This window comes from Hypanus sabinus, chromosome 7 (genome assembly GCF_030144855.1).
Source record: "Hypanus sabinus isolate sHypSab1 chromosome 7, sHypSab1.hap1, whole genome shotgun sequence".
Lineage (NCBI taxonomy): Eukaryota > Metazoa > Chordata > Chondrichthyes > Myliobatiformes > Dasyatidae > Hypanus > Hypanus sabinus.
In genome coordinates this window covers 40,516,522-40,539,453 of record NC_082712.1, presented here as the reverse complement: position 1 = coordinate 40,539,453, position 22,932 = coordinate 40,516,522, and the positions used below count along the sequence as shown (strand labels likewise).

Below are 22,932 nucleotides of genomic sequence, written 5' to 3'. Positions count from 1 at the left end.
GGCTGCAAATCCTAAGAACTTTCTACAGGGGCACAATTGAGAGCATCCTTACTGGCTGCATCACTGCCTGGTATGGGAACTGTACTGCCCTCAGAGTGGTGCGGACAGCCCAGCCCATCTGTAGATATGAACTTCCCACTATTCAGGACATTTACAGAGACAGGTGTGTTAAAAGGGCCCGAAGGATCATTAGGGACCCGAGCCACCCCACCCACAATTTATTCTAGGTGCTACCATCTCCGAAACAGTACCACAGCATAAAAGCCAGGACCAACAGGCTCTGGGACAGCTTCTTCCACCAGGCCATCAGACTGATTAACTCATGGTGACACAATTGTATTGCTATGTTATATTGATTATCCTGTTGTACATAATATTTATTAAAAATCACTATAAATTGCACATTTAGATAGAGACATAATGTAAAGAATTTTACTCATGTATATGAAGGATGCAAGTCAATTCAGTTCAATTCACACATGTCGGGGTAATTGAAAAAAGATCCCCAAAATTAATGAGTAAGGGTAGTTCAAACAGAAACTGCTATATTTCTATTTTTCTTGCTTTTATTTCTCCTGAGACAAGTTTTAATTCAATCCCACTTCCCTGGGTTTCATAAGCAAACACGAGGAAATCTGCAGATGCTGGAAATTCAAACAACAACACACACAAAATGCTGGTGGAACACAGCAGGCCAGGCAGCATCTATAGGAGAAGCACTGTCGACGTTTCAGGCCAAGACCCTTCTTGGCCCATTTCTCGGCTACATTTCACGTAATCTAAACATTTGAAATGAGTGTTTTACTAAAAGTTAAGGCTTTAGTTGAAAATGGTATTGAATTTCTTTGACTAATCTAATAACCAAGCTTAAATATTGTAATTCTAGTTTTTTTTCCTGTCAAACCATAATGAACAATGTATAATAAGTGTTGTTCCCTGCCCTTTTTAAAGAAAACAATTGATCATCCACTATAAATCATCCAGCGTTATCAATGGACTGGATTATTACAGATTTTCGGTTAAATATAGCACCTTTAACACAATATCATCCCATGACATTTATTGAGATGGAAGCTTACACTTCAGGGAAATGACTGTAGATAGGGAGGTGGATAAGGAGAAGTTGTTGCATATACAGGCAGGATGGCCGACAGCTGTAACTGCAGCTCAAGAGAAAGTCAAACAGAATGAACATCATGGATGTCAGTTTGAAAGCAGACACAGAAAGACACACAAGTCGGAACTAGAGAAAGCTGTTGAGTCAAATAGTGTGTCTGTGAGGCAGCAGTGAAGCTAGAACCAAATTTTAGTTAAATGTTTCTCCATTTGGGGAGATGGATTCAGAGTTCTGACTCAGTCTTAGAGTTATAGAGCAATACAGTGTGAATGCAGGATTTTTGACCCAGCAAACCCTTGCTGATCACGGTATCAACCCAGCTCGTCCCAATTTCCTGCGGTTCAGCTCAAATCCTTCTAAGCCCTGCCCCTCCATGTATCTACCCAAATGTTTGTTAAGTCATACTACTGCACTTGCCTAAACCACTTCCTCTTGCAGCTTGTTCTATACACTCACCAGCCTCTGTAGGAAAAACTTGCCCCCGAGACTCCTTTTAAACTATTCCTCTCTACACACCCCATTTTTGGACTTCCTACCCTGGGGAAAAGACTGCTACCATCTATCTTAACTCTGACTCTCATAATTTTAAACATCTCTCTAAGGTCACCTCCTTTCCTATGTTCCAAGGAATGAAGAACCAGCCTGGCCATCCTCAGGTCCTGTAATCCTGGCAACATCCTTATAAATCTGTTTTTGCATTCTTTCCATTTTAACCACATCTTTCCTATTACAGGTTGACCAAAACTGAACATAGTACTCCTATAGCATTGACTTATACCATTCAGGATAATGTCTCTACTCCTATAATTTCCTAAAGGATGAAGGCTGGCATGCTGAATGCCCTGTCTACCTGTGGCACCCCTTTCAATGAACTATGCATTGGTACCTCTTGGTCCTTCTGTTCTATTATACTCTCCTGTGCTCTACTATTCATAGATGTAAGTGCTATGCTGGTTTGACTTTCCAAAATGCATCACCTCACATTTATCCCTATTGAAATCCATTTGCCACACTTTGGTCCACTTCCCAAACTGATCAAAATCCACCTGTAATCTATGATAGCCGTCTTCACCATCAACAATACCTCTTAACCTTGTATCATCTGCAAACTTATCAATCAGCTTTATGCATTCAAGACAAAGTCAAAGCAAATTTATTTACAAAGTACGCTTATGTCACCACACACCACTTTGACATTCATTTTCTTGCAGGCATTTAAATGAAACTAAAGAAATATAACAGAATTTATGAAAAACTATACACGTGCAAAGACTGAAAAACAACCTATGTACAAAAGAAGACAAACTTAAAAAAGTAAATAATGCTGTAATACACTCAAAATGCTGGAGGAACTCAGCAGGCCAGGCAGCATCTATGGAAAAGAGTGAACAGTTAACGTTTCTGGCCTGGAAAAAAGAGATTAGAAGTCAGAGTAACAAGGTGGAGGAAGGTAGGGAAGAGGTACAAAGTAGTCGGTGACAACAGAGCTTCACCTCCAGATGAACTCAATGCCTTTTATGCTTGCTTTGACCATCAAAACTTGGAGGAACTGTCAGAAACTCCCACATCCCCAATGATCCTGTGATTTCAGTCTCTGAGGCCAACACGTGAGCAGCCTTCTGAAGAGTGTGCTCACGAAACAGCATCCGGCCCTGATGGGGTACCTGGCTGAGTACTAAAGACCTGAGCTGATCAACTGGCTAGCTTTCAGTGAGATCTTTAACCTCTTGCTTCAGCAATTTGAGGTACCCAGCTGCTTCATGCAGGCTTCAATTACACTTAAGAAGAACATGGTAGCCTGCAACAACTATCGTCCAGTAGCACTTACATTCAATGAAGAAGTGTTTTGTGAGATTGGTGATGAAACACATCATCAATACCTGAGATACAACTCGAATCTGCTCCAATTTGCCTCCCAGAGCCACAGATTCACTGTAAGGGGTTAAGGTGTGAGGTTTAAAACTCAGTTGAGGATCAGGAAAGTGTCTTGGCAGACTAAATATACTGGCAGCCAATTTGAAAGAATAAACTATAACTTTGGACTGCAAAAAGTGACATTTAATGCAAATGAGTGGTAAATGTTGAGAGGAAAACAGTTCATGGTAGCTTCATTTGCAATCCTCTGTAGTCTTAACGCTGTGCACAGTTTGAATGCTGAATTGAAGAGCTACAAACAACAATTAATGTGGGAAAACTGGAAAGCAGTTAGATGACAAACATCATTGAAAAGTTGAGGGAAGTGGAAGATCAAAAATTGGTTAATAATTAGAAAGAATGAGTGAAGGCTAGGCCATATGTACAAAGGCTGATAGCAGTTCTAAAACGCAGAAAAACTAGCCTGAATGTTAAATGACCCATTAGCTAAAGCCCATTAAGTTGCAGGAGAGAAATATGGAGATGTAACGTATTTCTACAATTCATTTGATCTTAAGATAGTCAAAGACAGCTTAAAAGCAAAAGAGAAGGCATATAACATAGCAAAAAGTAATGGGAAGGTAGAGGATTGGGAAGCTTTTAGAAAACAACAGAAGGCAACTAAAGAGCCATAAGGAAAGAAAAAAATTAAATGAGAAGATAAGCTAGCCAATAATATAAAACAGGATACAGAATGATTTTTTCAGATACATAAATAAGAGATGAGGTGGATATTGGATATTGAAAATGACGCTGGAGAGGGAATAATGAGGAACAAAGAAATGGTGGACGAATTTGTAAGTATTTTGTGTCTTTGCTGTGAAAAACACCAGCAGAATGCCAGAAATGCAAGAATGTCAGGGGTCAGACGTGTCATTGCTATACCAAGAAGGGGCTTAGGATAAGTATCCTTATCCAGATGGACTTCACCCCAGGGTTCTGAAAGAAGAAGCTGAAATGATTGTGGAGGATTTGGTTATGAACTTTCAAGAGTCACTAGATTCTGGAATGGTTCAGAGAACTGGAAAATTGCAAATGTCACTCCACTTTTTAAGGGAGGACGGAGGCAGAAGAAAGGAAAGTATAGGCCAGTTAGCCTGACTTCAGTGGTTGGAAAGATGGAGTCTATTATTAAGGATGAGGTTTTGGCACATTTGGAGGCACATGATAAAATAGGCCAAAGTCAGCATAATTTCCTTAAGAGAAAATCTTGCCTGACAAATCTGTTGGAATTATTTGATGAAATTACAGGCAGGATAGACAAAGAAGAGTCAGTGGATGTTGTTCATTTGGAATTTCAGAAGGCCTTCAACAGGGTGCTTAACAAGGTAAGATCCCATGGCATTACGGGAAAGATGATTAGAAGATTGGATGACTGGCAGGAGACAGAGTGAGAATAAAAAGCATCTTTTCTGATTGGCCTAGTGTGTCAGTGTTGAGACCTCTTTTTTTTCACGTTATATGCCAATGATTTTGGATGAAGGGATTGATGACTTTGTGGCCAAACTCAATACGAAGATTGGTGGAGGGGCAGGTAGTGTTTATAGACAATAGGTGCAGAGGTAGACCATTCGGCCCCTCGAGTCTGCACCACCATTCTGAGATCATGGCTGATCATTCACTATCAATACCCAGTCCCTGCCTTGTCCCCATATCCCTTAATTCCCCTATCCATCAGATATCTATCTAGCTCCTTCTTGAAAGCATCCAGAGAATTGGCCTCCACTGTCTTCTGAGGCAGTGCATTCCACACCTCCACAACTCTCTGGGAGAAGAAGCTCTTCCTCAACTTTTAAATAACTGACCTCTTATTCTCAATCCATGCCCTCTGGTACAGGACTCTCCCAACATCTGGATCATATTTCCTGCCTCAATCCTATCAAATCCTTTAATTATCTTAAACATTTCAATCAGATCTCCTCTCAATCTCCTCAATTCCAGCGTGTACAAGCCCAATCTCTCTAGGAAGCATGGTGTCTGCAGAAGGACTTAGAAAGATTGGGAGAATAGGCAAAGAAATGGAGGATGGAAATATAGTGTAGGGAAGTGCATGGTCATGCACATTGATAGAAGGAATAAAGGCGTGGACTATTTTCTAAATGGGAGAAAATTAAAAAATCAGAGTTGCAAAGGGATTTGGAAGTCCCTGAGCATGATTCCCCAAAGGTTAACTTGCAGGTTAAGTTGGTGGTGAGTAAGACAAATACAATGTTAGCATTCATTTCAAGAGGACCAGAATACAAAAGAAAGGATGTAATGCTGAGTTGTTAAAAGGCATTTGGCAGACCTCACTTAGAGTACTATGAGCAGTTTTGAGCATCTTACCTAAGAAAAGATATGCTGGCATTGGCATTGGAGAAGGTCCGGGGAGTTTCATAAGAATTATCCCAGGAATGAAAGGGTTAACATGTCAGGAGTATTTAGTAGCTCTGGTTCTGTACTCACTGGACTTTAGAATTGACGGGTGGTGGTGGGGGGGGGGGTGTCATTGAAATCTATTGAATATTGAAAGACCTAGATAGAATGCATGTGGAGAAATCGTTTTCTATAATGGGGGAGACAAGGACCAGATGGCACAGCCTTAGAATAGTGACAACCATTTAGAACAGAAATGAGGAAAATTTTCTTTAGCCTGATGGTGGTGAATATGTAGAATTCATTGCCATAGAAGGCTGTACAGGCCAGGTCATTGGGTGTATTTAAGGTGGAGGTTGATAGATTCTTGATTAATCAGGGCATCAAATGTTACAGGGAAAGGGCAGGAGAATGGGGTTGAGAGGGATAATAGGTCAGCGTTGATGGAATGACAGAGAAGACTCAATGGGCCAAATGGCCTAAATCTGCTCATACCTTACAGCCCGAAGATGTTGGCAATATACAAATGTTTATGAATGTACAGTAATAATGTTCTAAAATCAACACAAAATCTCTTTGCTCATCTCATATATAAAAAACTTTAGAATTTTAATAAAAATTATCTTTTACAAGCATCCCTAACAAAATACAATTGTTTAAAATATGTTAGCAAGGACAGTTGGATCAAATACTTAATAGAACAAACAGACAAGTTTTCAACAATAATAGGCAGCAAAAGAATATTAACCTGAAATTATTTCTGAACCTGCTGGTTAGATTTTGTCCTAACTTTGGAAGGTCATGCAATTTGAAATATACTAGATGAGGTGATCTGCAGTTCTTCCATGGATTTCCCAACATAAGTCATGCAGATATTCCATCCTCCCTCAGCCACAAAACAACTTAGTCAGGCAAGCAAACTAGTAAGCAAAGCTTACTGCTATCAAAATAAATAAGAGAGAAAAAATATTAAAAATAATCTCTTCAAGTAACGTAACTGGAAATGCAATCTAATTGCCTTGTAAAACTAAAAGTCCAATAAATGGATTTAAGTGTCAACCACTTTTCAGATTTGAACCGATCTGACGTCACCTTTAAACTGACATTGCAATTGTTATTGCTATCACTCTTGATTAAATTCTAAAGTTTAAAAAAATAATGTCAGTTCATTTACATACACCGTTAAATGTTCTGGTTTAATATTGGTACAGGAGCTTTTTAAATTACCTAAATTATTAAGTAGGGCGCCTTTTAAAGGAATTAGCATTTGGGATCTCAAATTTTGATTCTTTAGTCCCGGAACTCCACATTAACAAAACTCATTCACACAATGTAGATTAGTACAGGGGCTGTGGAAACACATTACTGAGAACACAAGATTAAAGCTTTTAGAACAGTCAAAATTTCAAATTGTGCTCTTTAATGTTTCTTTTAATGTTCAAAATTCAAACGCTTGGAAATGTTTATGCACCAAGATAATGTTTTGCTTTAATAGTATATTGTCTATTTCATATGGGGTTACTGCGAACTTGAGTATCTCATCTGATGTTTAAATAGATCTATCACTGGGAGCTAGGGTTCTTATAGCCAACAAAAATCATTTGCATAATTATTTGGCAAAAAAATTACTCTTAGACTCTTACATCTAGTTAGTATTTGTTTACCTGAATTTCAGGAGCAGACTTGGAAAATGGCAGTTTCTTCCCCTCCCTCATCCATTGTGAAAGGTCTATAATTTCAGGTTCCACCAGTGAAGTGAAATGATCCGACATTAATCAGTACCGTAGATTTTCTTTTGGCTTTAGGCATCAGATTATCAGCCTGAAGCAGATTGTTGAAGTAGTTTCTAAACTTCCATTGTCAGTTTCAACACGAAACCAGTCAATATAAAATACCTTCTGTATTTCCACACAACCCCACTATGGTTTGACCACTCCAAGTTTTCCTTCTTGCTTGACAATAGAGTTCCAAAAATCAGTAACAGGTTTATAAGAATTGAACATTATTCACTATGATTCCTATTCAATAATGACAGAGGCAAATGTAATATAAGTTATTTCTTCAGGAAATTTTATTCCCTCTATTTTAGACCAAAGTAATCTTGGTGTAGTCTTACAGTACTTCAACATATGGTTTCCCTTTATGGCATTGGGCTCATTAGTGCTCAATACAAATAGTATAATATACCCCCAATAAATTACAAAGCAAGTCTTTAATCATATTCACTAGTCTTATCCCCTTCACTGGAAGATAATGAACATGTTACATATACAAAGTTGGATCAGGACTAATTTAAAATTGCAACAATCGGTAAGCTGACTAGCCGACTGTCAAACATAAACATTCTGGAACTTTCTCTCAGAAATCCAGACCATTCAGGTGAAGATTCATTCTGCTGTGATTGCTAGAAGTACCACATCATTACTCTCTAATGTTAAAAAGCAACTTCAGCAAATGGGCTTCAATAACCTGTTGAACTAAAAGAGAAAAAATACCAAATTAGAAAATACAAAGTTCTTATTTCCAGATACAAACAGTAGTGCAAAAAACAATCCCAACGCAGAAAATCTGGGAACCCCCCCCCCCCCCAGAAAATGCTATGTACAAAACCATGCAGATTGAAAAGAGATCTCATAGATCAGATCAACAAACTCATCAGAAGAGAAATAAATAGAAAATAATAATCAACAGGCTTTGAAGAACTTCATAGTGAGGGCTACTTGAAAATTCTTATTAGCAAGGGAATGAGGTAACCAAAGAACAAACATGGAGAATAAAAAAAAGTGGTGATAGCAGGAATGTGGATGACACTAAGAGTGGGAGTGTAGTGGACAGCTAGAAAGGCTGCCTGTAGCGTGATCAGGATAAGGTGGAAAATTGGGCTGAAAAATGCAGATGGAATTTAATGCAGAGGTGTTGCTTTTTGGTAGGACAAACTAGTGTAGGGCCTACAGAGTGAAAGGTAGGACACTGAGGTGTGCAGTAGAACAAAGACATTTGGAAATATATATCCATAATTCCTTGAAAGGGCTGACACAAGTATTCAGGGTCATAAAGAGAGCTTTTGGCACATTGGACTTCATGAATCAGAGTTCTCAGTTCAGGAGTTGGGACGTCATGTTGAAAATGTATAAAACACTGATGAGGCAGAATTTGAAGTATTGTGTGTGATCTTGGTCATCAATTACAGAAAAGCTGTCAATAAGCTTGAAAGAGTGCAGAGAAAACTTACAAGGGTGTTGTCAGGACTTAAGGACTTGAGTTATGGGGACATTTTGAATAGGTTAGGGCTTTATTCCCTGGAGTGTAGGAGAATGAGGGGTGATCTTATACAGCCAGGTAGGCCTCCATTAGTCTCGATAGACCATGGATTTTCACCTTGGAAAGTTTCCAGGGCGCAAGCCTGGGCAAGCTCTTTTTTTTTTAATGGAAGACCAGCAGTTGCCCAAGCTGCAAGTCTCCCCTCTCCATGCCACCGATGTTGTCCAAGGGAGAGGGGACAGTTGTATAGAGCCATACAACTCTATGAGGTATATAGATAGAGTAAATGCATTCGGGCTTTTTCCCATGAGGTCTGGTGAGATTAGAACTAGAGGTCATAGGTTCAGAGTGAAAGATGAAATATTTAAGGGGAATCTGAGGGGGAGTTTCTTCACTTAAAAGGGTGGTGCAAGTGTGGAACGAGCTGCCAGTGAAGATAGTAGATGCAGGTTCAATTGCAACATTGAAGAGAATTTTGGATAGGTACATGGATGAGAGGCATATGGAGGGCTATGGTCTGGATGCAGGTGAATGGGACTAAACAGAAAATCAATTAATCATGGATGAGGTGGACTAAGGGGCCTGTTTCTGTGCTGTAGTGTTCTATGATTCTAATATAGCTGTTACAAATGGAAAAATGACAACATACCTTTCCTGCGAAAAATATTCATAAAACTAATCTCATATTTTCAGATCATTGAGTGAATGAAATAGCTAAAATAATTATTCTAATAATCAACCTTCCAGACTACCTCGACCCATTGCAATTTTCTTACTGCTGAAACAGGTCAATGGCAGACATCATCTCCCTGGCTCTATATTCATTTTTGGGGCATCTGTAGAGTAAAGATACCTACATTAGACTAGTGTTCATTGATTACAATCTACCTTCAATCAAAGCAAACTCATCAACAAATGCCAGACCCTGGGAGTCAATGGCTTCCTTTGCCACTGGATTCTTGACTATCTGACCAGCAGAAAGCAGTCAGTAAGGATAAGCAGCAAGACCTCCACCATACTTGTTCTAAACATTGGTGCTCCACAAGGTTGCACCTTCAGCACCTTACTCTTCTCCCTGTACACTCATGACTGCGTGTCCAGATTCTGCTCTGACTCCATCAACAAGTTTGCAAATGATACAAACGTAGTGGACCGTATCTGAAATAACGAGTCGGATTACAGGAAGGAGATCGTGACATGGAATCATGGAAACAGCCTTTTCCTCAATTTCAACAGGAGAGTTGGTCAATGACTTTAAGAGGGGCAGTGCATGTGCTCCTATCTACATCAATGGTGTTGAGGTTGAGAGCCTCATTGAAGCAGCCAGCATAATCAAAGACCCCACCCACTCTGGACATTCTCTCTTCTCCTGTTGGGCAGAAAATAAAAAGGCCTGAAAGCATGTACCACTAGGCTCAATGTCAGCTTCTATCCCACTGTTATCAGATATCTGCATGGACTGCTTGATGGATTCTTGCCCCCACAATCCATGAAGGTTACTAAACAAACTTATCCATTATAGACAATCAGACACATCCTCTCCATGACCTACTCTATAAGCAGCGGAACATCCTTTCAAACAGCTCATTCAGTCCCGTTGTCACAAGGATCGTTACGGAAAATCTTTCCTACCAAATACAATAAGCATATACAACAGTTCATCTCTGTGTGACAGGAGAACAGACATCATATTACAAAAGTTTCTGTTTTTATTATTTTGTACATTTTTATTGCACATTGGTAAATTATTGTGTATATTATTATTCTGTACTTTATTATTAGTTAATATTATTACTATAGCTAAGTGTGTTTTTAAATGTTGCTGCTGTAATGAAATAATTTCCCACTCAGGATCAATAAAGTATTTATTATTATGATCTTTCAATTTATTGTTTACCTGCACTGCAGTTTATCAGTAGCTTTTACACTTCAGTTGGTTTACCTTGTTCTGCCTCGATGCACCATATAATGATTTGATCTGTATGGCTGGTTTGCAAGACAGTCTTTTCACTGTATCTTGGCATGTGACAATAATAATCAACCTAATTTTATTGAAGCAATTTTTGAAATTCTTTTGGTGTGCCTCATTAAAAGCTAGATATTAAACCAAACAAGGGGCCCTGACTACTGACAGAACTGTTTAGTTCAGCGCAATATCAAAGACTGAGCATACATTCAAACAGCTAAATGAACACGGGCATAGTTAAAACTTATCATACATACAAAGGCACTCTTACTTGCAAGATGTACATAAATAACATAGATATAATGTTGGCTGATGAACAACTGAAAAAATTATTTGTTTTATGCAAATGTTTTTGAAACTGGGATCTCTAGTTGAGTTGCATGGTGTCAAATACAGTTTTAGTGTTTCTATAGCAAGGTGATGAAATTGTGAAGGTGGTAGAGAGGAAATCTCTTTGATCTACTTGCAGTCTCACTGAACATACAAGTGTCAAGGCATATGGATGAAAAGAGGAACAAAATTATAGAGCACAACAGAAAATTCATTTCAAACAATTTCAATCAGTAATTTTTTTAAGATGAAAAATGCAGCTTAAAGATTTTACTTGTATTGATAAACAAGGGATGTATTTTAGTTATTGCTGATTAACACTTTTAAACAAACTGCACTTAATCAAACAAGATAATTGCATAACAAAATCAAGTTTAATAATTACCATTTTTGAAACCCAGCCCTACCGCCATATCCATAGCATTAAATCCTGAATCCGTTTCAGCAGTTGGATCAGCACCATATTCTGTAAAGTGGGTAAGAACTTGTCAGATCAAACAATAATTAAAAGAACTTCAAAATGAACCTCATTTTATTTTGAGACCTATGAGTTACTGGCATAGGTAGCAATTAATGGACATCCATAATAAGGAAAAAAATCAGAATCTTGAGGCTACTCAATCCAAGTAGTTCTAGTACAACAGAATGGCTTCATTTGACCACTTCAGAGGACATTTAAGAGGCAATCATGTAGTTGGGTCTGGCATCACATTTAGGCCAGATGGAGTAAATATATCAATGAACTGGTTGAATTTTTGCAACAATTCAATGGTTTTGTGGTCATTATTACAAGTTTATTATTTTGGAAGCTGCAGATTAAATGGATCTTAATTCTACATCTTCCAACATCAGGTTTGAATTTGGGTCTCTGGCATTTGTTAGTTACCTGAAAATCATCTGAAAACAACTGCAATACCATAATCATACACCGATATCAATGAATTGAATAGTTACCTACATTTTATTTGCATATTACATACAGTACTATGCAAAAACACACCCACCCACCCCCCTATAGGGTGCCTAAGACTTTTGCACAGTTACTGTATTTATCAACATGAAGCTACAATGGTAGGGACTACGGTGGTAAATCTGGTGGGACAAATGATGAGAGTGGAGCGCCATGGTAGGGGCGTGAGACAAATGGCAGAGAACAAATGCCAGGGCAGAGGGTGGCATGGGTGCAGACACACCCAGCTTTCAGACACCAGGCAAGTAATTTGATTCCGAACAATTCATTTATGGATCATTACAGAAGGTCTCTCTGGTGCTTCCTGTTCTCTCCCTACTCCCTACCATGATTCCCTACCCCCTTCCCACTCTCATTCCACTACAAAGACCCGTATCAGAATCAGGTTTATCAGCACTCACATAAGTCATGAAATTAGTTTTTTCTTCGTGGCTGCAGTACAGTGGAATATATAAAATTACTACAGTACCGTGTAAAACTTTTAGGCACCCAAGCTATATATATGTGCCTAAGACTTTTCCAGAGTACTGTACAGAGGAAACAATAGAAATCAGAAGAACAAAGTTCCAACTGAAATTAAAACCATACCACCACCCAAACCTTCTGAGGTAAACTCAACAATGCTGCCTGAATCTCCAATTAAAAAAAAATTAGACCTGATATTTAAAAAAATCACTCAGCAATATGCAGTTTTAAAAGGTATGCCTGTGTTTCATACCAATGCATTGATAATCTCATGTAAAATTATTTGCTGATGTAGAATTAGAAATCAGTTTATCTTTGGGCTGACTTACCCAACAACATCTCCACACATTTTACATGATTTCCATGCACAGCATAAAGCAAAGGAGTTCCCCCATTCTGCAACAAAGGAAATGAACGGTTTCTTTAAGCTATGACTGAACGAAATATTGCACTTAAGAAACCAAACTCATTAATAGAGTAATCGATTTATAATTTCTAACAAGTGCAACATTAACAGCATGACTACTTTGAATAGCATGACCATAACACTATAAGGTTGCTGCAAAAATCTTGCAAATGCAGAGGTCCTCTGGGCAATGCAACCTGTCTGTCATTCTTACCTAGTTCTCATTTATAATATGACCAAATTTTAATAGTTCTCAAAACAGCCTGGTAAACTGTGTAATTTATAAGCAAAACTTTGGTAAGGAAAAAAAAATTGCATTTATGCAAAAGTTTTGTTTCCAAGTAATTAAATATTTAAAATCTTACCACTTTTTGAAGTATGAAATATACCTCTCAATATCAGAATAACACACTCCCATAATCAGCACTGTACTATTTACCAAACAACCCTAATAACACTGCTTGAGGAATGAATATTAAAGATCTCGCCTGCACTTCTTGCAGTTACCTCAAGGTAAGGAGTCAAAAGAATATAATGAGTTCGAGGTCAGCAGGAGACGCTCAACAGTGAGCACTGTTTCAGATTCGCTCCATAACCTTTACTTTTTTTAACCTATGATCACCCTTATTTAACTTACTTTTACCTACACCAAAAGATTCTTGCTACTTTTTTGGACTTATCTTTAAGAGTTTATTGTGAATTTTGAAGAAATGAATACAGAAATGGCTCTTAGATCTAAAGGGCGAGAACCTGGGAAAGATTCTAATGGGAATGGGAAGAAGAAAAAGACCAATCCTAAGCGCACTGAATTGACATGAAATGTTATTGGAGGTCTTAAATGAAAAATCTGAAGAACAACGACAAATTTTCAAACAAGATATAAAGGCTTTTCAAGATTATATGGATAAGACGGATTCAGTAGTTAACCAGCAGCAAGTTCTAATCGCAACTTTGCGAGAGGACGCTTGGAAGCGAGACTTGATAATCGAAAAACTGGAGCAGAAATTACTTTCGACGATTAAACAGGTGGAAACACTTAAAGCCAAGAGTGTCGACTTTGAGAATCGGTCCAGAAGACAGAACTTATGCATACTTGGTCTCCAGGAAGGTAGTGAACAAGGAGACCCCTCGAAATACTTTGCTCAACTTTTAAAGGATGTGTTCCCTTCTGTATTCCCAGACAGTCCTCCATTACACGATTGCGCTCACAGAATTATGCGTCGATCACCAAGTGCTTCAGCTAAACCACCGGTTGTAATTGTCCGATTTCATTATGTGCATGTTAAAGAGCAACTTATTTGTGTGGCTCGGCATGTAGGGACGGTCAAATTTCAAGAATTCAATTTTCGATTAGTGGATAAGTAATGAAGGCAAGGCTTCTTTTTAAACCTCTGATGTCTGAATGTTATGAGAAAAATCTAAAACCTGCGCTCTTATACCCTGTGAAGCTCAGAACATCGCCTCCCAATACATCACGGCGTGTTTTCTTTTCTACATCTGAAGCGAGAAGCTTTTTGAATGAGAACTTCCCTACTGCTACGGATTCTCATCTCTAATAAATGAGTGATTTTAATCGTTGCAAGATGTTTTTTTTTCCAAAACCAGATTTTGTTTTTGGCTATTGGTGTAGGTTTACTCTATATTTTATACTCTAGTTAAAGTTTTTTTTTGATGTACTAATCTTTTTATTTTACTTACTTCAATCACTGTACTTTAGCTTTGGTCATTTTTATTAATCCTTCGAAGGTGAATTTTTTTTACTAAGATGGTGGTTTCCTCTCTAAAATATTTTTGGCTTTTTTTTATTTCGCCATTTTTTTTTCTCTCGTCTTCTTCCTATAATGCATTTCTTACCACAGTTTAATTTTTTTTTTGGTTTGCTTGGGTTTTAACCTGATTTATAAGTTACTAGTGATTATATTCTTTTTGTTTTTTTTTTACGAGCAATTATATTAAGAAGTTTGGTTTTAGTGTAGTGATTATTATTTCTTTAGAGTTTGGGCGGATCTTTTTTATCCTTTATATACGGAGTTGCCTTCTGCTGATATGGGGGTAGATTTAGTTTCATTTCTCTTTTTTCCCAGCCTTTTCCTGGCTGGGGAGATCTTTTCTCCTCTTGGGTGGGGTGTGGGGGTCTTTTTCTAAATCTTATGTGCTTTACACCAGTTTTTTTTAGTTTCTTCAGTTGGGCTGATTTTAAACTACTAAATTGTCAGCGATGTCGCCACTTCCGGGTCCGCCCCTTATTTTTGTTCCTCTTCCGGGTGCATGAGTTCATAATTTGGTTAACCCTTTATATACCAAAGGGTTGATTTCAGAAATATAGCTTAGACCATTAATTTTGTCTCTTGGAATACTAATGGCTTAAACCATCCGATTAAACGGAAAAAGATTTTCAAAGTATTCCAAAGACTCAATGCACATATTATTTTTGTACAAGAAACTCATGTAAGGAAAGAGGACAATTATCGCTTTTTTAGGTTTTGGAGGGGTCAACAGTACCATTCAAATTCGAATGCGAATGCTAAAGTACAGGGAGTTTCCATTTTTATTGACTCCTTTATTGGATTTGTCCAACACAATATCTTTTTGGATCCGAATGGTAGATTTTTGATAATTACTGGCTTACTTTTAAACATGGTTAATGTTTATGCTCCAAATGTTGGATTATCCCGATTTTTTTTAGGTCCTTATTTACTTCTCTACCTAATCTAAATGAATATAAGTTAATAATGGGTGGTGACTTTAATTGTTGTTTAAATCCTTTGTTGAACAGATCTATATCTACTCAGACTTTACCTAATAAGTCGGCCACTTATATTAACTCTTTTTTGACTGATAATGGAATTTTTGATATTTGGAGATTTCGGCATTCTAAGGACAAAGAGTTTTCATTTTTCTCACGTTTATCATTCCTACTCGAGAATTGATTATTTTTTTTATTGACTCTTGTTTTATTCCATCGGCAATTGGTTGTAATTATGATATTATAGCCATCTCTGACCATGCTCCATTAAAACTTTCTATTAAATTTACGGATACAGCTTCTAGTGCTAGACAATGGCGATTTGATTCTACTTACTGCAAGATCCAGATTTTATTACATTTATGAAGGAACAGATCGATTTCTTCTTTTCAACTAATTCCACGGATGATATTTCTTGCGGAACACTTTGGGACACTTTTAAAGCATATATACGTGGACAGATTATCTCCTACTCCGTTGGTCTGAGAAAACGCATTAAGAAGGAAATTCTTTTATTGGTTGATAAAATTAAAGAGATTGACAAGAAATATTCGACTACTCCTAGTAAGGAGCTTTACAAACAAAAGGTTGAACTTCAAATGGAACATAGTTTATTACTTGCATCTTCGATTGAAAATCAATTAATGAAAACCAGATCTGATTTTTATATACATAGTGATAAATCGGGTAAACTGTTAGCTAGTCAATTGAAGAATGCTTTGGTTAAACGTCAAATTACTAAGATTCGTCAGCAAAATGGGGATCTGACAGTTAACCATGATGAGATAAACAAATCATTTCAAGAGTTTTATACCTCCTTGTATCATTCTGAATTCCCTCATGATCATAATACCATGTGTGATTTTCTTGGGAAATTGAATTTTCCAAAATTATCATCAGATGATCTTTCAATATTAGAAACTCCTATTACGGATGCAGAAATTAAAGAGGTTATTTCCTCTATGAATTCTGGGAAAGCACCAGGTCCAGATGGGTATACAGTAGAATTTTTTAAATGTTTTTCCGCTACTCTTTCTCCTTGGTTATGCAGGGTTTTTGAAGAAGCAATTAGATTGGGTAATCTGCCACAATCTTTTTATAGAGCTTCCATTTCTTTAATTGAAGAAAGATAAAGACCCTACTGACTGTGCATCCTATAGACCAATATCTTTATTGAATGCAGATTCCAAGATCTTTTCCAAGTTACTGGCATCCAGGCTGGAGAAGGTATTACCCCAAATTATTTCGGAAGATCAAACTGGTTTTATTAAAAATTGCTATTCTTTTTTCAATATTAGGAGATTATTGAATATTGTTAATACTCCTTCACATAGCACTTCAGAATGTGTCATTTTACTAGATGTGGAGAAAGCATTTGATAGAGTTGAATGGCCATACTTATTTACTGTGCTTGAGAAGTTCAATTTTAGTCCGACATTCATTTCCTGGATTAAACTGATATATCATACTCCAGTAGCCTCAGTGCTTACTAACAGTCAAAGATCTCCCTTTTTTCATTTATTTCGGGGTACTAGACAAGGCTGTCCTCTTAGTCCATTATTAGTTGATATTGCTTTAGAACCCTTGGCAATTGCTATCAGAGAATCATGGAACATTTTTGGCATTAATCATGGGATGGATATACATAAGCTATCATTATATGCAGATGATTTATTATTATTTATTTCTGATCCTGAGAAATCCATTCCTGCAGTTATACCATTGTTGGCTCAATTTAGTAATTTTTCCGGGTATAAATTAAATCTTAATAAGAGTGAATCGTTTCCTTTAAATAGACAGGTTCCAATTTCTGGAAACTTACCTTTTAAATTAATTAATGACTCTTATTTATTTAGAGATTAAAATCACAAAAAACTATAAGGACTTATTTAAGGTTAATTTTTTACCCCTAATCGATCTGATTAAATGTTTGTTTACTAAATGGTCACCAGTATCTTTATCTCTGATAGGTCGGATTAATGCTATTAAGATGGTTATTTTACCCAAGTTTTTATATATATTTCAAGCGGTACCAATTTTTATTCCGAAATCTTTTTTTACTAATGTTGATTCAAAAGTTTCCTCATATATATGGCAGAATAAAAATCCTAGATTAGGTAAAAAATACTTACAGAAGGCAAGGAAGGAAGGTGGATTGGCATTGCCTAATTTTAGATTTTATTATTGGGCAGTTAATATCCGATATTTGATATGTTGGTTAAAGGATTGGAATTTATCTTTTAGCCCTCATTGGGTGAACCTGGAAATTAAATCTGTACAAGGATTTTCATTGGGTTCTATTTTAGGGTCTTCTCTTCCCTTTGCGCTTTCTAAATTGCCGAAATGAATTGACAATCCGATAGTTAAACATACTTTATGTATATGGTTTCGATTTCGGAAATTTTTTGGGTTGACTCAGTTTGTTTTAAATATTCCTATTGTATCCAATTGCTTTTTTTATCCTTCTATTATAGACCAAGTTTATTCAGCTTGGAAGACTAAAGGATTACTACGATTTTCCGATTTATTTTTGGATAATTGTTTTATGTCTTTTGAACAATTATCTAATAAATATATAATTTGCCTAGATTTCATTTTTTTTAGATATTTACAGATTAGGAATTTCTTACATACTGTACTTCCTACTTTTCCAAATTTTGTGTCTTCAGGTATTTTGGAGAATTTGTTTGAACTAAATCCTTCTCAGAAAGGGCTAATATCAAAACGTTACAATATAATTATGAAGATATGTTCAGAACCCTTCTATAAGATTAAAAATGATTGGGAAAGAGAACTTAACCTTATTATCCCTATTGAGAATTGGGATAAAATTCTTCAGTTAGTTAATACATCATCTATATGTGCTAAACATTCATTAATACAGTTTAAGGTTGTGCATGGGGCTCATATTTCCAAGGATAAATTGGCTCATTTTTATTCCTATATAAATCCTATTTGTCATCCTGAGATAACGTCTTTAACTCATATGTTCTGGTCGTGTCCGCTTTTGAAAAAATATTGGAAAGACATTTTTGATATTATTTCTACGGTATTGAACATTGATTTACAACCTCATCCTATTACTGCAATTTTTGGTTTACCAATGATGGACTCACTCCATTTATCCTCTTCTGCTTGTCGAATGATTGCATTTCTTACATTAATGGCTGGAAGATCTACTTTGTTGAATTAGAAAGAAATTAATCCTCCTACCGTATTTCATTGGTTTTCTCAAACTATGTTATGTCTAAATTTAGAAAAAATTATAAGTGTTGTATTTGATACTTCTATTAAACTTGAAAAGATATGGAGACCATTCAATATTTTCATATGATGTAATATGACCCTGTTCCAAGCCTATTTGTTTTTCCAGTTTCGATTTTATATATGTTGAGAGGATCGGAGTTAACGACACTGATGATTTTGTATTTTTGTTAGATATTATAAACAGCCCTTTTTCCCCCATTTTTCCTTTTTTTCCCTATTAGTTATTAGATTAGTTTTTTTTTTGCATAAATTTTTTCTCTTTTTCTTTTTTCTGTTTTTTTAAAATATATATTATGATATACCTAGGTTTGCCTTGTTTATTTGTTACTTGTATCGTCCATGATTTGGGAATACTCATTTATACTGTAAATATTGCTTATGTATTTTTTCATGTTCAGTTGAAATGTGTATGTTTGTAATCTCATTATCTATGTATCAATTTTATTTTGTTGATATTAATAATAATAATAAAAAGATTTAAAAAGAATATAACAAGTTCTGTGGTCCAACTTTCCAGCTTTAGATATTTCAAACAGAACAGAGAAGGAGGCAAGAGGTGGGACCGTGGTATTGCTAATTAGGGACAGTGTCACTCACGGCTGCAGAAAAGGAGGAAGTCATGGAGGGATGGTCAACCGAGTCAGTGCGGGTGGAGTTCAGAAATAGGAAAGGGGCAATAACTGTAATGGATGTTTCTTATAAACGCCCCCAATAGTAAAAGGGATATCGAGGAATAGATAGGGAGGCAGATACTGGAATGGTGCAATAATAATAGGGTTGTTGAGATGGGAGATTTTAACTTTCCCAATATTGATTGGCATCTCCATAGCACAAGGGATTTAGATGGGGTGGAGTTTGTTAGCTGTGTTCAGGAAGGTTTCTTGATGCAATATGTAGATAGAGAAGAGGCTGTACTTGATCTGGTATTGGGAAATGAACCTGGTCAGGTGTCAGGTCTGTTGGTGGGAGAGCATTTTGGAGGTAGTGACCATAACTCTATTTCCTTCACCATAGCACTGGAGAAGGATAGGAGCAGACAATTTAGAAAACATTTATTTGCGATGGGGGAAATATGATGCTATCCGGCAGGAACTTGGGAACAGATGTTCTCTGGGAAATGCACGGCAGAAATGTGGCAAATGTTCAGGGAGTTCTGCATAGGTATATTCCATAGAGGCAGGAAAAGGATGTTAGGGTTAAAGAACCATGTACAAAGGATGTAGAAAATCTAGTTAGGAAGAAAAGAAAAGCTTACAAAGGGTTCAAGAAACTAGGTACTGTTGGAGCTCGAGAAAATTACAAGGTTGCTAGGGAGGAGCTTAAGAATGGAATTAGGAGAGCCAGAAGGGGCCAAGAGAAGGCCTTGATGAGCAGGATTAAGGAAAATTCCAAGACATTCTACAAGTATGCGAAGAGCAAGAGGATGAGCTGTGTGAGAATAGGACCAATCAGGTGCAATAACTGGAAACATGCATAGAGTCAGAGGAGGTAGCGGGGATAATTAATGAATACTTTGCTTCAGTATTCACCGGGAAAAACACCTTGGCAATTGTGGAGATGACTTACAGTGGACTGAAACACTTGAGCTTATTGACATAAAGAAAGAGGATGTACTGGTGCTTTTGAAAAGCATTAAGTTAGATAAGTCATTGGGACCGGAGATATACCCCAGGCTACTGTGGGAAGTGAGGGAGATTGCTGAGCATCTTGCGATGATCTTTGCATCATCAATTGGGACGAGAGAAGTACCAGAGGATTAGAGGGTTGCAAATGTTGTTCTCTTATTCAAGAAAGATAGTAGAGATAACCCAGGAAATTATAGACCAGTGAATCTGACTTCAGTGGAGGGTAAGTTATTGAAGATCCTGACAGGCAGGATTTATGAGCATTTGGAGACACATAACCTGATTAGGGATAGTCAACATGGGTTTGTCAAGGGCAGGTCGTGCCTTATTAGCCTGATTGAGTTATTTGAGGATATAACAAAACATTGTTGAAGGTAGAGCAGTATGGATTTCAAGTAAGGCAGTTGATAAAGTTCCCCATGCAAGGCTCCTTCAGAAAGTAAGGAGGCATGGGATACAAGGAGGCCTAGCTTTGTGGATCTAGAAATGGCTTGCCCACATAAGGCAAAGGGTGGTTGTAGATGGTTCATATTCTGCATGGTGACCAGTGGTGTTCCACAGGGATCTGTTCTGGGTCCCCTCCTCATTGTGATTTTTATAAATGATCTGGACGAAGAAGGGTGGGTTAGTAAGTATGCTGATGATACAAAGGTTGGCGGTGTTGTGGATAGTCTGGAGGCTTGTCAGAGGTTACAGAGGGACATCGATAGGATGCAGGACTGGGCTGGAAAGTGGCGGAGGCAACCCAAATAAGTGTGAAGTGGATCATTTTGGAAGGTCCAATTTGAAGACAGAATTCAATATAAATGGTAAGACTCTAAGCAGTGTGCAGGATCTGAGAGATTTTAGGGGTCCATGTCGAAAGGACACTCAAAGTTGTTGCACAGGTTGACAGTGTTGTTAAGAAGGTGTATGGTGTGTAGGCATTTATCAACCATGGGACTGAGTTGAAGAGCCATAAGGTGATGTTACAGCTATACAAGACCTTGGTCAGACCCCACTTGGAGTACTGTGTTCAGATCTGGTCACCTCACTACAGGAAGGATGTGGATACTATAGAGAGAGCACAGAGCAGATTTATAAGGATGTTCCCTGGATTGGAGGGCATACCTTATGAGAATAGGTTGAGTGTACTTGGCCTTTTCTCCTTGGAGCGACGGAGGATGAGAGGAAACCTGATAGAGGTGTATTAAATGATGAGGGGCATTGATCATGTGGATAGCCAGAGGCTTTTTCCCAGGGCTGAAGTGCTAAATTGAGGGGGCATAGTTTTAAGGTGCTTAGAAATATCTACTGAGGGGATGTCTGTTTTTCACACAGAGGATGGTGGGTGTGTGAAATGCACTGCCGGCAGTCTTGGTGGAAGCGGATATAATAGGGTCTTTTAAGAGCCTCTTAAATAGGTACATGGAGATTAGAAAAATAGAGGGCTATGCACTAGGGAAATTCTACGCAGTTTCTAGAGTAGGTTACATGATTGGCACAACATTGTGGGCCAAAGGGTCTTTAGTGTGCCATAAGTTTCTATGTTGTATGTTTTTCTGTTAAGGATGGAAATTTTTGACTGGGCACCTGCTCCACTGCTCCAGTTACCTGGGTTCAATCCTGACCTCCAGTGTTCCCTTTTGGAATATGCAGTAATAAATTAAAATTAATATTTTTTTATTGATGGCCAGTGTAGTCTCTGAGCTGAAAAGCCTACTCTTATGCTCTATAACTCTCATGAAGCAGGCTGAGCAACCAATTAGATTGCAAAATTTTCAAAGATAGAAAATGAAAAAAAACCACCACTGATAACTAACTCTTAAAGAAGGCAGATAATTTGAAAATGTTGTTGGATTAATATAGAGGTAGAAGTAACAAACTTTTGGAAAAGTTTTTCAGATGACAGAGTTTTTCACATGTAACACGCTGTAAGGTTTCACTGCTGATGTAATGGTTTCTTTGTAATGTTTCACTGCTAAGGTAATTGTTTCTCTGTAGCAGAAATATTTGGGTTATGACTAGAGATAACGGGGCATGTTAGCCACTGAACGGAATGTTATTCTTTCTTGTGTGTCTGGGAGACGGGAATTCGCAGGCTGTTGCTGGGGAGAGATGAGGAGAGAAGATGCGAATGGAGAGAGTTGGCAGACTGCTGGACGGAGTGGACTTGGAGCGAGGGTCCGAAGGTCAGCAACGATCGGAGGAGGTCAATGGTGGATGAACGGCCTTATCAGTGAGCTCCAACGTTGCGCATTAGATTGTTTCATGAGAATGGGCCCTTTTTCTTTTTTTGCTTTCTTTATTAACCCTAGAGTCAAATTTAGAATTATAAAGCTCAATCGTTTAATCGCATATTGTATACTCTTTGTTATTTCATGGTATGATTTTTAACAGGGGACACATCACGCAGTATCCACCCAAATGAGATTTCTTAAGTTTGGCCGGGCCAGGGGCTATCATCCCCTACATTAAGCCAAGCAGCCGAACCAAGAGTTACACATATTATTTGAAGGAAATGCAATTTC

At 37.5% G+C, this 22,932-nt stretch overlaps 1 protein-coding gene and 1 long non-coding RNA gene across 5 annotated transcripts in view; one reads left to right on the top strand and one right to left on the bottom strand.

Moving 5' to 3' along the window:
* LOC132396731 (uncharacterized) overlaps nucleotides 1-22,932 on the top strand; it is a 27,958-nt gene extending 5,026 nt beyond the window's left edge. Inside the window, exon 3 of the long non-coding RNA XR_009513091.1 lies at nucleotides 22,802-22,932. This is a non-coding gene — a long non-coding RNA (uncharacterized LOC132396731). The remainder of the gene's footprint in view (nucleotides 1-22,801) is intronic.
* The window catches only part of ankra2 (ankyrin repeat, family A (RFXANK-like), 2), a 29,457-nt gene continuing 12,496 nt past the window's right edge, over nucleotides 5,972-22,932 (bottom strand). The window contains exons 7-10 of one of the 4 annotated variants that reach the window (XM_059974574.1): nucleotides 12,708-12,774; nucleotides 11,329-11,409; nucleotides 9,400-9,483; nucleotides 5,972-7,863 (exon numbers count right to left, since the gene is read on the bottom strand). In XM_059974574.1, the coding sequence (XP_059830557.1) occupies nucleotides 9,449-9,483; nucleotides 11,329-11,409; nucleotides 12,708-12,774 (183 nt within the window). In that variant the 3' untranslated portion in view covers nucleotides 5,972-7,863; nucleotides 9,400-9,448. Of the gene's footprint in view, nucleotides 7,864-9,399; nucleotides 9,484-11,328; nucleotides 11,410-12,707; nucleotides 12,775-15,866; nucleotides 16,013-22,932 lie in introns of those variants that run through there. The other 3 variants (XM_059974573.1, XM_059974572.1, XR_009513088.1) reach the window with 3 other exon arrangements.